The sequence below is a fragment of the Anguilla rostrata genome, chromosome 1 (genome assembly GCF_018555375.3).
Source record: "Anguilla rostrata isolate EN2019 chromosome 1, ASM1855537v3, whole genome shotgun sequence".
In the NCBI taxonomy this organism is placed as follows: Eukaryota; Metazoa; Chordata; class Actinopteri; order Anguilliformes; family Anguillidae; genus Anguilla; species Anguilla rostrata.
Genome location: NC_057933.1, coordinates 55,289,103 through 55,302,225, shown reverse-complemented (window position 1 = coordinate 55,302,225; position 13,123 = coordinate 55,289,103). Strand labels below are relative to the sequence as shown.

The following is a 13,123-nucleotide window of genomic DNA, read 5'->3' as shown; positions in this document are numbered from 1 at the left end:
TGTGTGTGTGTGTTTGTGTGTGTGTGTGTATGTGTGTGTGTGTGTGTGTGTGTGTTTGAATTAGGGAATCCCAGAGCTGAACTACCTTTCCCTGGGAGACGAAGCAGTCCATGGGCCATGGCTGTGAGCATGAAGCTGTTAAAATATTTATCCTGGCCAGGATATTGACTGTGAGCAGACAGAGTGAGCAGTGGATTAGCTCTGTTAGCTTTAGCCGACGGGACCCTCTCAATACGAAAGTCAGGGAATGCAAATACACATCAGTGACCCAAAGAAAGAGAGACAGGAAGATGAGAAAATGAAAGAAAGAAAGAAAGAAAGAAAGAAAAAGATAAAAGCAAATAGAAATGATGAATGAGGGAGTGGGGAAAGTACAGGGATAGACTGATGAGGGGACAGGGAATGTGGAGGGGGAGAGATACATTGAAGAATGGAAATGGAATGATGTGTGGTGGGCAGAATGGAGTGAGAGTGAAAGAATGAGTGTGTGGAATGAAAGAGAAGCATGTGAAAGAGTGAGAGAGAGGATAGAGGGAGTATTTTGTATTCTCCTTGCGCAGTATGCGGTTCATTAAGGAAGGTTGAGCAGGATGGCTGCTTCCCAAGGTGTCACTGATAGGCAGCCTCGCACAGCCACATCCAGCCCAATGCTTATTGCATTATGGCCTGGATCAGCCGAGAAGGAAGGTGGCATCAAGGTGTCATTCACAGATCTGATCGCATAGGTGTATTTAGGATAAACCGTACTGAGAAACTCCGTCCTACTGTAGGCTCCTGTTGGGGAAAGGACCTGCTAGCTGATGGATGGATTCAGCGCTGAGCTGATTTTCCCCTTATCTGCAGGAGTGCAGCTGACACAGTCCATCCTCTGGGTGTCAGCACTAACCATGTGATGGAGCGTCCAGACTTACTGCTGCTGCTGCTGCTCTCTCTCTCTCTCTCTCTCTCTGTCTTGCTCATTATTTGTTTCTCACTATGTGAGTGCAAGGGAGAGAGAAAAAGAAAGAGTGCAAGAGAGTGAGGGATAGAAATATGTAGTGGAAGGTGAAAAGGTAATCGTACGATTATAGCTTTTGCGCTTTGCAGAGGAGTGGCATGCGTGTGCATGTACGGGGACTGTGGACAGAGGAGTCTGTGAGGCTGCAGGTCTGTGATATCAGGGAGCAGAGGAGGTGATCATGGGTGATTACAGCGGCAATGGGGCAGGTAAAGGCTGGTGGGAGCAGACAGGTGGGGAGGCCCAGCTGGGCCCACCACCGTGCAGCTGGGATGGGTGGGGTAGAGGGGAGGTAATGGTGCCAATGCCAGTGCCAGCCAGACATCCAGCACTGATGTCTTTAAGCAATTAGACTCTCCGTCCACTATAAGCACTGTGCCATCTGGGGTCTGCCTGAACAACCGGGCACCAGAGTGCCTTTAGCTCCAGTCCGGCCCTGCGTCTCCTGCTAGGACACCAATGGGTGTGTATGTGCAGGAGGGTCCTTAACCACCACACCCATGGTTCTGCACTAGTCCGTGCGCACACGCACACACACACACACACACAGACGCACACAAGCCCAGAGGACACTTGTCAGAAACAAAGGACCCAATTTCCCTCCTTTTTCAGAAGTAATCCCCCCATCCGTGTGGCTGCCAGGGCTCTTTCGTGAAAAGGGGTTGCGTGTTATCAAAGAAGCACAAACTATCTTTAAATTTACTAATTACCCGTCCTCTCCGCGCTTTCCCCCCAGAGCTGGGGGGAACGGCATTTTCTCGGCGAGCGCGGTGCGGAGCCGGAGGCCTGAGGGCCGAGGAGAGGGAGCTGGCGCACTCGGGCTCCTTATCTGTTAATTAAACACAGAGGCTGCTGGGACGGCCGCTGGAAGTGCTCTCCCTGCGAGCGGAGCGCAGCCCCTCCCCCCTCCCGCCGCTGTCTGCTGAGAAGCAGCTTTCGCGGATAGGGTTACGGACGCTCTATCGATCGGGGTGAGGTGATGCGGGGGATACGGGCCCACCGCCGATGCCTCTGAAGCAGCCGGAAACCCGATCGGTCGCCAGAGACGCCCGGCTCCAGCCGCTGCCGCATTCTGTCAGGGGCCGCAAGGTGACTTTTAGGCACGTAAACTTTGGCGAGGAAAGGACGGGCAGGCTGGGTCACCAGGGCCGAGCGTGCTAAGCATCGTTCTGCTTCTCGGGGGTTAGGTCTTTGTAGACCATGTGACGAGAATCATGCAGGAACTGGAGGCTGCTCATCGCGTTACTCAGAAGAACAAAGATGGAAGTGCAGAAGATGCCACTGGAACATACGCCCAACTTGCATGTTGCTCGTACGCAGACATGCGTGTACACTCACACGCTCTTCTTGGATAAAATTCCAACATCCGTTTCCTCCCTGTCAGCCAGCATGACAAAGCACATGTGTGCCCGATGCTCACTTTAGCATGGAGCTTATCCCTGGGTGAGGTCCCCCTGGGCTTTCATCTAAAGAATGTGTGTGTGTGCATACGTGTGTGTGTGTGTGTGTGTGTGGCAATGTGTTTGAGGGGAAGGCCTCACTCTTCAACAGTAATTAATCTGCAAATAGGGCAGAGATGACGCACACTTCACATGGAGAGCCCCTGAGGCATGTATGTGGAGTGAGATACCTAAAGAGAACATGCACTCGGTGTAAAGTGCACTGCGCTTTCTAAAAGCCTCAAATCTGGCTTGAATCTGAGTCTCTCTGAGGTAGAGAGGCGACTATTCCACTGGGAGAGAAGAGGGATCAAGTGACTATCACAACACAGAATGCCACCACTTGCCGCAAATGGTTCATATAGGTTCCATGGGTAATTTGGAATCGGTATTTTAGTTATATCGTTTTCTTTCTTTGTTATGTATTTATTGTAGATCAATTTATTAATTATTACGTGTTTTGCCAGCTTTTGCAATGGAAGAGCTTCCTTGTCATGCCAATATTCTTCTCGAAGTGATAAAGATGGCTATGCTGTGGCTGTGCTACCCAAGGTGAAATATACCCAGCCCAACAGCAGAAGAGAAGAAGTGCTCTGAATTATTGAAAGCATTATAAAGCGTCCTTGGGGGAGAGAAAGAAAACACTGCATTCTTCTTATTTTCCTTTTTTTTCTCTATAGGCCATGATCATTGAGCGGAGAAAAAAAAGTTAAGACCCGTTTTGTCTTTCACCCGGGAAAGGATGTTATCTGCAAATTGAGTTTTTCCAAAGCGTTCGTTTGACAGATTTTTAAAACCTTTTCTTTTTTTGTCTTCTGACTTGCTGAAAGGACATTTGGTCAAACTGTGTTTGAAACATGACATTTTTAAGGAAGGCTGAGGGTGATTTTGTGGTTATGTTCACTGTAGTAGAGGCTACAAAATGGTGGCCCTTAAATGCGGAGGTAAAACAGTTTTGGAGGAAGACCTTTGGTGTTAATAGCCTCCAGCTTTTTCCATATTCCTCCCAAGTGAATTATGATCTGTGCAATACAAAAAAGACAAGTGGAGACTTCAGTACAGGCAATTTCATGCCAAATAAGTAAACAATCTGGCCTTAATAGGCCATCCTAGGTAAAACAAATGGATATTGATTGCATTCGTCCATGCATGATCAACAGCTAAATTTGTATCAGAATCTCTGCAGACAGAATTTGGAACATCTAATTGCATTCAGCCCCCAAAAACAAATGCAAATGCTGTCCGACATTCAGGTGTAGCGCCTGGTTAACGTATGCCTGGGGGGCCGTCATTAAGACTTGTGAGCTGTGCACAGAGCCAATCAGAGTGTCAGAAAATAAAAGGGAAGGGAGAACCATTAAATGTTATGAGTCCCCCTAAGCTCAGTGTAAAGGCCATTAGACTGAGAGAGAGGTTAATAAGAGATGGAGATAGATAGATAGAAAGATAGAGAGAGAGAGAGAGAGAGAGAGAGAGAGAGAGAGGCTGTTAGGCAGAGAGATAATGACAACGGGTTTTAGTCAGCAACCAGTTTCCTATTTTCAGTGACGCAGAGAAAATAATAGCGCTTATCAATCATTCTATAAGAGGCCTGGCCATTAATTTCAAGTCCTGGACTTTTGGTTCCTCTCAGGGTACACTTTAATGAAGAACCTGAGAAATTAGACATATATTACACTTTTTATATACATATATTAGACATATATTACTTTTCAGAATCAATTCATAGTGAATGGGGCAGGGAGGACAGTTTAAACAAGCAGTTGAACTCCAGGCAGGCCAACCTCCAATATGTAGACCCCCAAAAGTATGAAAGTCATTCTTCCTCTCTGTGGGCCCAGGTGCAACGCATGATTTATGTCTCCTGTTAATTGATTTCCAGTAATTAAAAATCCCTGTCTTGGGGACAGGAACCATCTTCATATTCTATTCATGTAAATTGATACATATTTGTCTTTGCCTTTGCATCAGCGTTGCTTTTGCGCTTTTTTGTCTCCCCATACAACTGATTAAACATTCATAACCACATGGATCACTGAAAATCACATTCCACTGCTATTTGGGGATTGATTTTCATTTTCCACTCAGATAATAACTTTGTCTGAAAATATGATTTTCTGTTGCTGAATGCTGACATTTTTTCTCTAAAGCACGATGTCCTTGGTGAGATGTGTGCTTTTGTATAGGGCACCTGACCCTATCTGTGATTGACAGGGTAGTACAATCAGGGTTGCAGGTTCAGAGCCAAAAAAAGCAGTGTAGGGCACTTCACCTGATCTTATTGTGTGATATGTTTAACTTTAAAAATGGATTGATAAAGCGCTACTTTTCTCACCTGTCCTGAATAGTTTTTTTTTTTATGGAGCAGAGTTTTGACCTGAATATCCATTTTCTGATTTGATGCTGCCCTTATGAACAGTGGGTCATGTATTGGCACATAAAATGAATGGACTCAAATTTGAAGGGGATTCTGCTCCACTAGAAACAGGAACGGGGGCTGATGTTGTGCAGGGAGGTCATCTCTCTGACCTGGCTTGTGACTCTGTGTTGGGTGCAGGAGGCTGGAGCGGGTGGGGCCGCTGGAGCGAGTGCAGCAGCGACTGCGGGGGCGGGGTGCAGACGCGTAAACGCACCTGTCACGCAGCCGCGGACGAGTCGTACCTGTGCGAGGGCGTGCTGGAGGAGGGCCGGCCCTGCAACCCGCAGCCCTGCATCGGTGAGTCCAGCCAGAGGCTCCTACCTGCCTAACTGTCGGTTTGTCTCTGCTTCTCTCTCATCTCTCAGTGGCATAATTTACTTCATATTCCTCACTTGTTTTATTTAATATATCCCTTTATTTTAGAATTGGTTTGATTTACTTGTTCATTCCTTCAGATGCTCTTCAGCTGTGATGCAATCAATAGCTTCTCCCGGGGGTTGAAACATCATTTAAAATAATCCAGATATGTAGGGGAGACCAACCATGATCAGGAAACAGTTCCACCTGCAAAAAGGAGTAGAAGGGAGTACGTCCTCTAACAGCAGCACACCTGGCCCTTAGATTAAAGCTAGTATGGAAAAACACCTCAGCAATATCTGGATTGACACCTCATATTTAATCACAACGCTATTGCTGTGAGCCATCAAGGTGTTTCTAAGGAGGAAAATAAATGCAAATGTATGTGGAGTTTTCCTGTGTTTCCTGTTCCACAAGCCCTGTTTTTAGCTGAAGGTCGGTGTGCAGATTTCCAAGCAACGCTTTGTGCTCGTTCCACCAAGCAATGTTCAGAATCCCTGCCATCCAGCTCAGCACACCACCATTTTTACCTCCCCCTGTTCGCTCTGAAACATGCAACAGGACTGCCATTGTGTTCACAGATTAGCGTGAAATGTGGGGAAATTTGAAAATGGATGGATCGGGGTTTCAGCCCACGGTTGTATGTGCTATTTCCTTTTTTCTGTTCTTTTCTCATGAAAGAAAATGGAGAAAAGGGTTCTGCCTTGTGTTCTCTGTGAAATGTGGCTCCAGGTGCAAATTGCATTTGGGTTTGAGTCACTGTATTGCTTGTGTCACTGTAACATCAAGACCCATATGAAAGCTCTATTTTCAGTCGGTTCAGAATGCTGTTTCTGTCCTCCGCCTGCCCTTGCCCAAAGAATACACTGTAAGGAAATGTGCAATATCTGCGCAAATACTGTGGAATATATTTCACAATGTATTTTTTTTTAAATAACATATCCCACAATACATGCATAAAAGGTATATATGTATTCCTACAATGCATTTTCACTTAACTCGAAAATGTATTCCTTCTATTTCTATATAGAAGGAATACATTATAGAAGCTCTATTTCCTATTTATTGTGTGTACTGCTTCCCATAAAGCATTAACATCATTGTTTAACTCTACAATAAAAATTACAAAAGTTAACACAGCAGCAGGATTCTAACTTATCATTTGCTCAGATAGTACAGGATGTTTCAACAGCTTTGTATGCTGCTTTTATACATTGGTTTAGAAAAATTTCCAAAGTTACCAAAATTCTCAAATCTCTCTATTTTCTTCACCAGAGGTTTATTACAGCTAGTTCGTAAGTGTGATAATGTTGGATAAATGCTGAAATATCACAAGATTACCAGTTATTTGGGTAATATAAATGGTTTCCACAGGATTCTGATATAGTTTTCATTTTCAAGTAATAGTGGCGAAAGCTAATATCACATTGATGCTTTATTAATGCAGCATCGTGTGCAGAGATGTAGCCTTTGTCCTACGTGCTCTGCTCTCTGTGTCCTCTTAGTGTGGTCAGTTACCCATGTATGGCACCGCATGTGACTCTAAACTTCACATGTACCACTCGGCCCCCTCCCTCATGGCCCATCAGCCCCTCTCCCAGGCCCTCGCCCACACCTTTAGACTTACCCCTGTTTGCTCAGTGCACTGCAAACACATTACCGGAAGGCAGGCACATCGACTGGGACTCCATTACTGTCATAACCTCTCAAAGCCCCACCCGGGACCAGCTGCCACAAGCTTAGGCGATAAGATGGATCCCTCTGAACTTGGAGCCTCTCTGTGTATTCACCGTGACTCTGCCTACAACCCACAAGCAAGGCCTGTCCCCAAACGTGACGCTGCTAATCCCCGAACTTGCCTCACCTTCAGGCAAGGGGCGCCACGTCTCCCGAAGCCAGTCTCTGCGGTCGGTGGACAGCCGCAAGCGAGATGACGGGGACAAGCCTCGCTATGGACACCTGGCCCCCCAGACAGGTAAGACACAGTACCATCTGGCCCACGGATCCAGACATCCGAAACTCAGCCCCCCCCCCCCCTCCCCCCAGCTCCTCGCCTCCTCAGAATCGGTCATAAATGTGCAGCAGTCGTCCACTACAGCCCTGTCACCGTCATACATGCAGACCTGCTAACTGTAGGCGTGACTCCTGCAATCCTCTCCCTTAAAGATGGCACATATTTCTGATCATTGGTCCCTAATATGGGGTACCATCTTCACCTGACCCCCTGCTTTATCCCACAAAAATGAAACAAGTAATAAAAAAAACAACCAGACTTCCCTGTCATTGGTGCAGTCATGTTGTTTTTCTTCATCTTGTTGCCACGTGGTGATTGATTTAGGGTACTGATAATGCCTTAAGCTCCACATTCACCCCGTAGCAAGTTGATTTTTAAAAATCTGTATCAAGTTGTTGGGTTTTCTTTTTTTATTACATGGAAGGAAGGGAGGGTTGAATATAAAAGGAAGCTTCATTGAAACCATGTTTTTACCCCCCTGGTGTATGTTCTGGCACTTTTTTTTTTTTGCCTGAACATTTGGATGCTTACACGGGCTATTTGTTGATTGTCACCCTTGACGTTAAAGCAGCGGCAGAAGGCCCCTGATTGGCTGTGTGAGTGCACCATTAGCAGCCAATCAGCTTAGAGGGTGGTGCTTAGTTTCCATGGTTTGCCTGCTGAGCCGAGAAACAGAACGGAAATCGTCTGGGTGTCTCAGGCACTCTTTTCAATCAGGACAAAAAGGACATGTCTGCATGACAAAGATCACTGTGGTTTTTCAAGGAGCTTTCTTCTACATCCAGCCATAATTTGTACATATAATGTTCAATGTCTCTGGAACTGATGACCGCAGATCTGTTATGAAATGACACACTTGAAAGAGGAGGAGGGAGTCATTGATTGGAAATATGGATTCATATACAGTGATTCTTTTTTTGTTCATTTTTTGAAAGCCCAATGAGTTCATTAGCACAGGGCCGTCTCTTGTATTTCCAATGATCTACTTCTCCAATAGCCAGACTGTTTTCTCAAATTCCCTTCCATGCAATCAACAGATCAGCTTTTCCCATAAAAGAAACCATTTTATTATTACCAGCAAAAGCATGTAAAGGGCTAAGATCTTAGCCTGATCTATGCCATATCCATACGCTGAGACATTCGCTTTGCTCACAAGCAGAATGCCATGGATATGGGGGATCAGAGATCACATCCTAGAATAAATTTGTTCTCCTCTGTAAACAAGGACATCCCATCCCTGTTCACTGCAAAGGAGACCACTCTTGACCCCGGCATGCTAACTGATATCGACCCTCTGCTCCCCGCTTCCTCTTCCTACCCTGTCCCTCGCCCAACCCCCCCCCTCCCCCCCCGCACTAGAATCGGCCACGGGGGAGGAGTGGTCTCCCTGGAGCGTTTGCTCGGCCACCTGTGGGGAGGGCTGGCAGAGCCGCACGCGATTCTGCATTTCCTCCTCCTACAGCACGCAGTGCAGCGGGCCTCTTCGTGAGCAGAGGCCCTGCAACAACTCCGCTGTGTGTCCAGGTAAGCCCTCCACCCACGCTTAGCTACGTGCTGCACCTTTCCCCTCCGACACCCGCCCCGTCCTCCCCTGCACCCTGCGCTAAAACACCCCCCCACCCCCCTCTACAGTCACATGGTGACTCCTCCTTCTGGCCCCATGCCTTTAAGGTCCTCTCCTTTAAGGTGGTATTATTTTCTCCTTCCCTTTAACAACAGATGATTGGCTCCTCCCTTTTAAGGTGGGGGCACTGGCTCCTCTCCTTTAAGGTGGTATTATGATCTCCTTCCCTTTAAGAACAGATGATTGGCTCCTCCCATTTAAGGTGGGGTCATTGGCTCCTCTCCTTTAAAGATATACTGGTGAGGAACCCCATTCAGACCATAGTCCTCCTACTTCACAGCATACACTGCTAACTTCCTGCACAATGCTGCTCCTGGGGAAGTAATGGCAAGCACACTCAAGGAGCAGTCTTCACAGCATTCCCAGGATGCTCCAGGTCACCTTAGAGATGTGCTATGATATTTTAATGGGGGCATGAATCAGTGGCGTTAGCCCCTGCCCTGCTTACTTTTCCATCTGTAGTGACATAGCTATGAGGATGATGTTTTCAGTACCCATGCTTCACAGTTGCAGTGTCCCTGTCATTATGGGCAGCTGAATTATGGATTAATATTACATAGTATATGTTAAAAAAATAAAAAAAACTATGCAGTTAAAATTATGCACTGTGGTACAACAGAATTTTGTGAAATCATCGATCATATTTTGAATTGATTGTTTTAATTCAGTTTAAATATGCTGTGTGTCAGTTGCAAATGTGTTTTTGTATATGTGTATGATCTGTGTGTATGAATGTGTAAAGTGCATGCTTCAGTGCTTCCTGTGCAATCTCTATAGGGTGCAATGTCGGTGTGTGTGTTTGTGTTTGTGTGCTTGACTGTATAAAATGCATGCTCCAGTACCTGCTTTGTAGTCTGCATGGTGTGCCGTGTGTTTTGCTCTCTATAAATCACACCCTAGCCGCTCTGATTGCAGTACATGGTGCCTGGGATGAGTGGTCGCCATGGAGTCTTTGCTCCTCCACCTGTGGCCGTGGTTACCGTGAACGCACCCGCACCTGCAAGCCGCCCCAGTTTGGGGGTGACCCCTGCATTGGCCCTGCCAAGCAAACCAAGTTCTGCAACATTGCTGTCTGCCCAGGTGAGCCTGCCCCCCGCCCCCTGACCTGCGTAGACTTCCCCTTCCGCTGCTGTTCCGTCTTCTGTGCACAGCTGGTGCACTGTAGCATAGGCCATTAAATGACTGGTATGAGAGCTGATATGGATAAGGGATAAGGGAATACCTTGATTTTTTTTCCTGAATGTACAAAAAATGATCTTATTTCTTTAGCAGGATCCTCTTTTTGCTCTCTTTCCTATGTTGTCCTTGCTTTTCTTCTCATCTCTCTCTCTTTTGGATCCCATCTTATCTGTCTTCTCCCTCTCTCTCTTTCTGTCCATGTTGTGTCATACTGTATCACAGTCACAGAGAGGGCAGTGTCTTTTTCTTGTCTGCAGCCTGCAAATTGTTGCCACATCTAAACCCATGAGAGGGCGGGGGTGTTAAAAAGGAGCTTGTGTCAGCTTCTAAAAGTTCTTTGTGACTCTGAATGAAGTCTTAAATCATCCCTATAAGAAACAAAAGGCTGGTCTTGGCAGTGGTGGAACAAAGGCAGCAGGTCTCCCGTATGAACTCAAAGGCTCTCTTAATGAGCTGTAACTCGGGAGATTGAAGTGGCTCTTTTCTGGAGCCCACCGATTAGCCCACTCACACACACCACTCTCACACAGAAAAACCGACACACACTCACACAGAACACCGCACACTCACACACAGACACACCTACACGACCACACACGCCCACCAGACACACTCACAGACAACACACACGCCCCCGACATCACACAGACACCCCACCGAACACACACAGACAACACGCACACACACCTGCAGAGTAGCATTGAATACATTTTCCCAGCTATTTATATGGTTTTCTGTTTTTAGTATCTTAGCCCTTATTATGTGTTTATCCCTGTAGTAGGGCTTCTCCGGTGATTTCTGACGTTTGGGTAAAACCAATGTCCTGACACACTATAGTCATTTAACATCCCTTGGGGCACCTATTCCCAAAAGTAAATGTGCTATCCTGTCCTGTGTCCAAGCCAATTTAAAAAATCTGTATCTTTCAATATGCTTGCCTAGGAAGCATAACAATAAGCCAATTGGAAACATGTGGGCCTTCTTTTAGAAGAGTCCTTAAATGAACAATATCACAAGGAACATAGGGAGGGTGAATAACAAACACAGAAACACAAAATGACGTTCTACCATGCTGCCTCTCTGGCTCCCCTTAGTGGATGGGATCTGGAATGAGTGGTCAAGCTGGAGCTCCTGTTCAGCCTCCTGCGCCAATGGGACGATGCAGAGGACCCGGGAATGCAACGGGCCCTCCTACGGGGGGTCAGAGTGTCGCGGAGAGTGGCTGGAGACTAAGGACTGCTTCTTGAGGGACTGCCCAGGTAATCCATGTCCCCATCAATCATAATTGGCCTATCAAGGTCACATGACGTTGGGCAAACCCGGCTCTGTCAACCATGTAATAATGCTACTGTCTGCTTCTATAGTAATCTAAATACCAGCTTGTGCATTAATTTTGGTCTCTCTTTATTTACTCTCAGACATTATAGTTCATGCCAGGAATTTCCAAAGCTATATTGCATTTTATGAATATTCACAATTGGGCATGTGCAGAGACAGAACAATCCAATTCTATTACCCTTGGTCAGACTCCCCTCATGAATATTCATAAGATGGAATGTTTCATCTAAAATTGTAGAGAGCCCAAGGTAGTTTAGAACACAGATTTGGCCATCTGGTTCACCCGTAGGATCAGTAGTGATATACAGTGCTGACTGATTGTATCACCATTCCTGCCTAAACCATTGGAATGGAACTGGCAGGGAGGGGTTGAGGGTTGATGCAGCTCCCTGTGTGCCCTGCAGTGGACGGGAAGTGGCAGGCCTGGAGCTTGTGGGGCGGCTGCACCAAGACGTGTGGCGGGGGCAGCCAGCAGAGGCAGAGGGTCTGCTACGGGCCCTTCTTCGGCGGGGAGCAGTGCCCGGGGGACCGCGAGGAGGTGCGGCGCTGCAACGAGAAGAGGTGCCCGGGTGAGTTCCACGCGTCGGCCCTGTCTGATTCCCCGCCTGTCTGTCCATCATCAGGATCTTTCCCTCAGAAGCCCCCTTCCTAGATCCATCAGTGTGACTGGCTGTTGAGTACTAACAACAAGGGCATGGTATGAAGCTTCTTTTCTCAGCATGCACCACAGGGAGAAATGGAAAGCTATGGTCTGTGTGGGAGGCTCTGAGAGAGAGAGAACAAGAGAGAGCAGGTGTTGGGAGCATGAATAAGAATCATTCACGTGTGTGTTTTGTGGCCATGTGCACACACTTCTGGGTTTGTGTATGTAAGGCATGTGTATATGCATGTGCATGCGTGGATCCTCATTTCCTCTATGTCCTTTTGTAGAGCCCCATGAGATCTGTGATGAGGAGAACTTTGCCAACGTGGTGTGGAAGGAGACGGCATCAGGCGACACTGCCGCTGTGCGCTGCCCCCCTAACGCAGTCGGTAAGTCTCCCAGCTCAGAGTGGCGCATACAAAGGCTGAATATGTAACCCAGCGCCATTGTGCTTAGCCTGGACCAAGCCCTGCAAATTCTGGAGGCAGTGATACTGTTCCCCAATCTCCTGCTCTGATGCAGGGTTGATCCTGCGACGATGCACTCTGGACGACGATGGCATTGCTTACTGGGAGAACCCAACTTACATGAAGTGCATCTCCAATGACTATCGCAGCATCCAAACACTGGTAAGCTGTCCCCATACCATTTTTATCATAAATTTATCTGGTAGCACAAGTTGGGAAACAAGTTGTTCATTTTCAACCTTTCACAGTTGACAGCCAACTTGAGGCTAATTTTGGGAAAAACAATCCAGACATTTGTCAACCTGTTCAGTAACCCTCAGTGTTTCTTCCCAAGACTCGTGAGCACCTCTCAAAAGCCCAGCGAGGGCTGATGGGAGAAGGAGTTTCTGAGGTGCTGGCCAAGTTGAGAAGCACATCCAGTGACGGGACCAGCTACAGTGGAGATCTCCTGGCCATCATAGATGTCCTGAAGAACATGACCGAGATCTTCCGCAGGTCTTACTACAACCCCAGCAGTGCTGATGTGCAGGTCAGACACTGCAGGATTTGTTTATCAAAGTTATATTTAAATAAAAAAACATTATTATTATTACTATTTTTATTATTATTATTATTACCTTCTTCTACCATAATCAAATATGCTGAG

At 46.8% G+C, this 13,123-nt stretch overlaps 1 protein-coding gene across 4 annotated transcripts in view; it reads left to right on the top strand.

The window, feature by feature from the left end:
- adgrb1a (adhesion G protein-coupled receptor B1a) overlaps positions 1-13,123 on the top strand; it is an 81,752-nt gene that overhangs the window by 28,241 nt on the left and 40,388 nt on the right. For 2 of the 4 annotated variants that reach the window (XM_064343258.1, XM_064343239.1), the window contains exons 3-11: positions 4,994-5,152; positions 7,083-7,187; positions 8,586-8,750; positions 9,766-9,930; positions 11,124-11,288; positions 11,772-11,936; positions 12,298-12,399; positions 12,533-12,639; positions 12,812-13,006. In XM_064343258.1, coding sequence (XP_064199328.1) covers positions 4,994-5,152; positions 7,083-7,187; positions 8,586-8,750; positions 9,766-9,930; positions 11,124-11,288; positions 11,772-11,936; positions 12,298-12,399; positions 12,533-12,639; positions 12,812-13,006 — 1,328 coding nt within the window. Of the gene's footprint in view, positions 1-4,993; positions 5,153-7,082; positions 7,188-8,585; positions 8,751-9,750; positions 9,931-11,123; positions 11,289-11,771; positions 11,937-12,297; positions 12,400-12,532; positions 12,640-12,811; positions 13,007-13,123 lie in introns of all 4 variants that reach the window. The other 2 variants (XM_064343248.1, XM_064343228.1) reach the window with 1 other exon arrangement.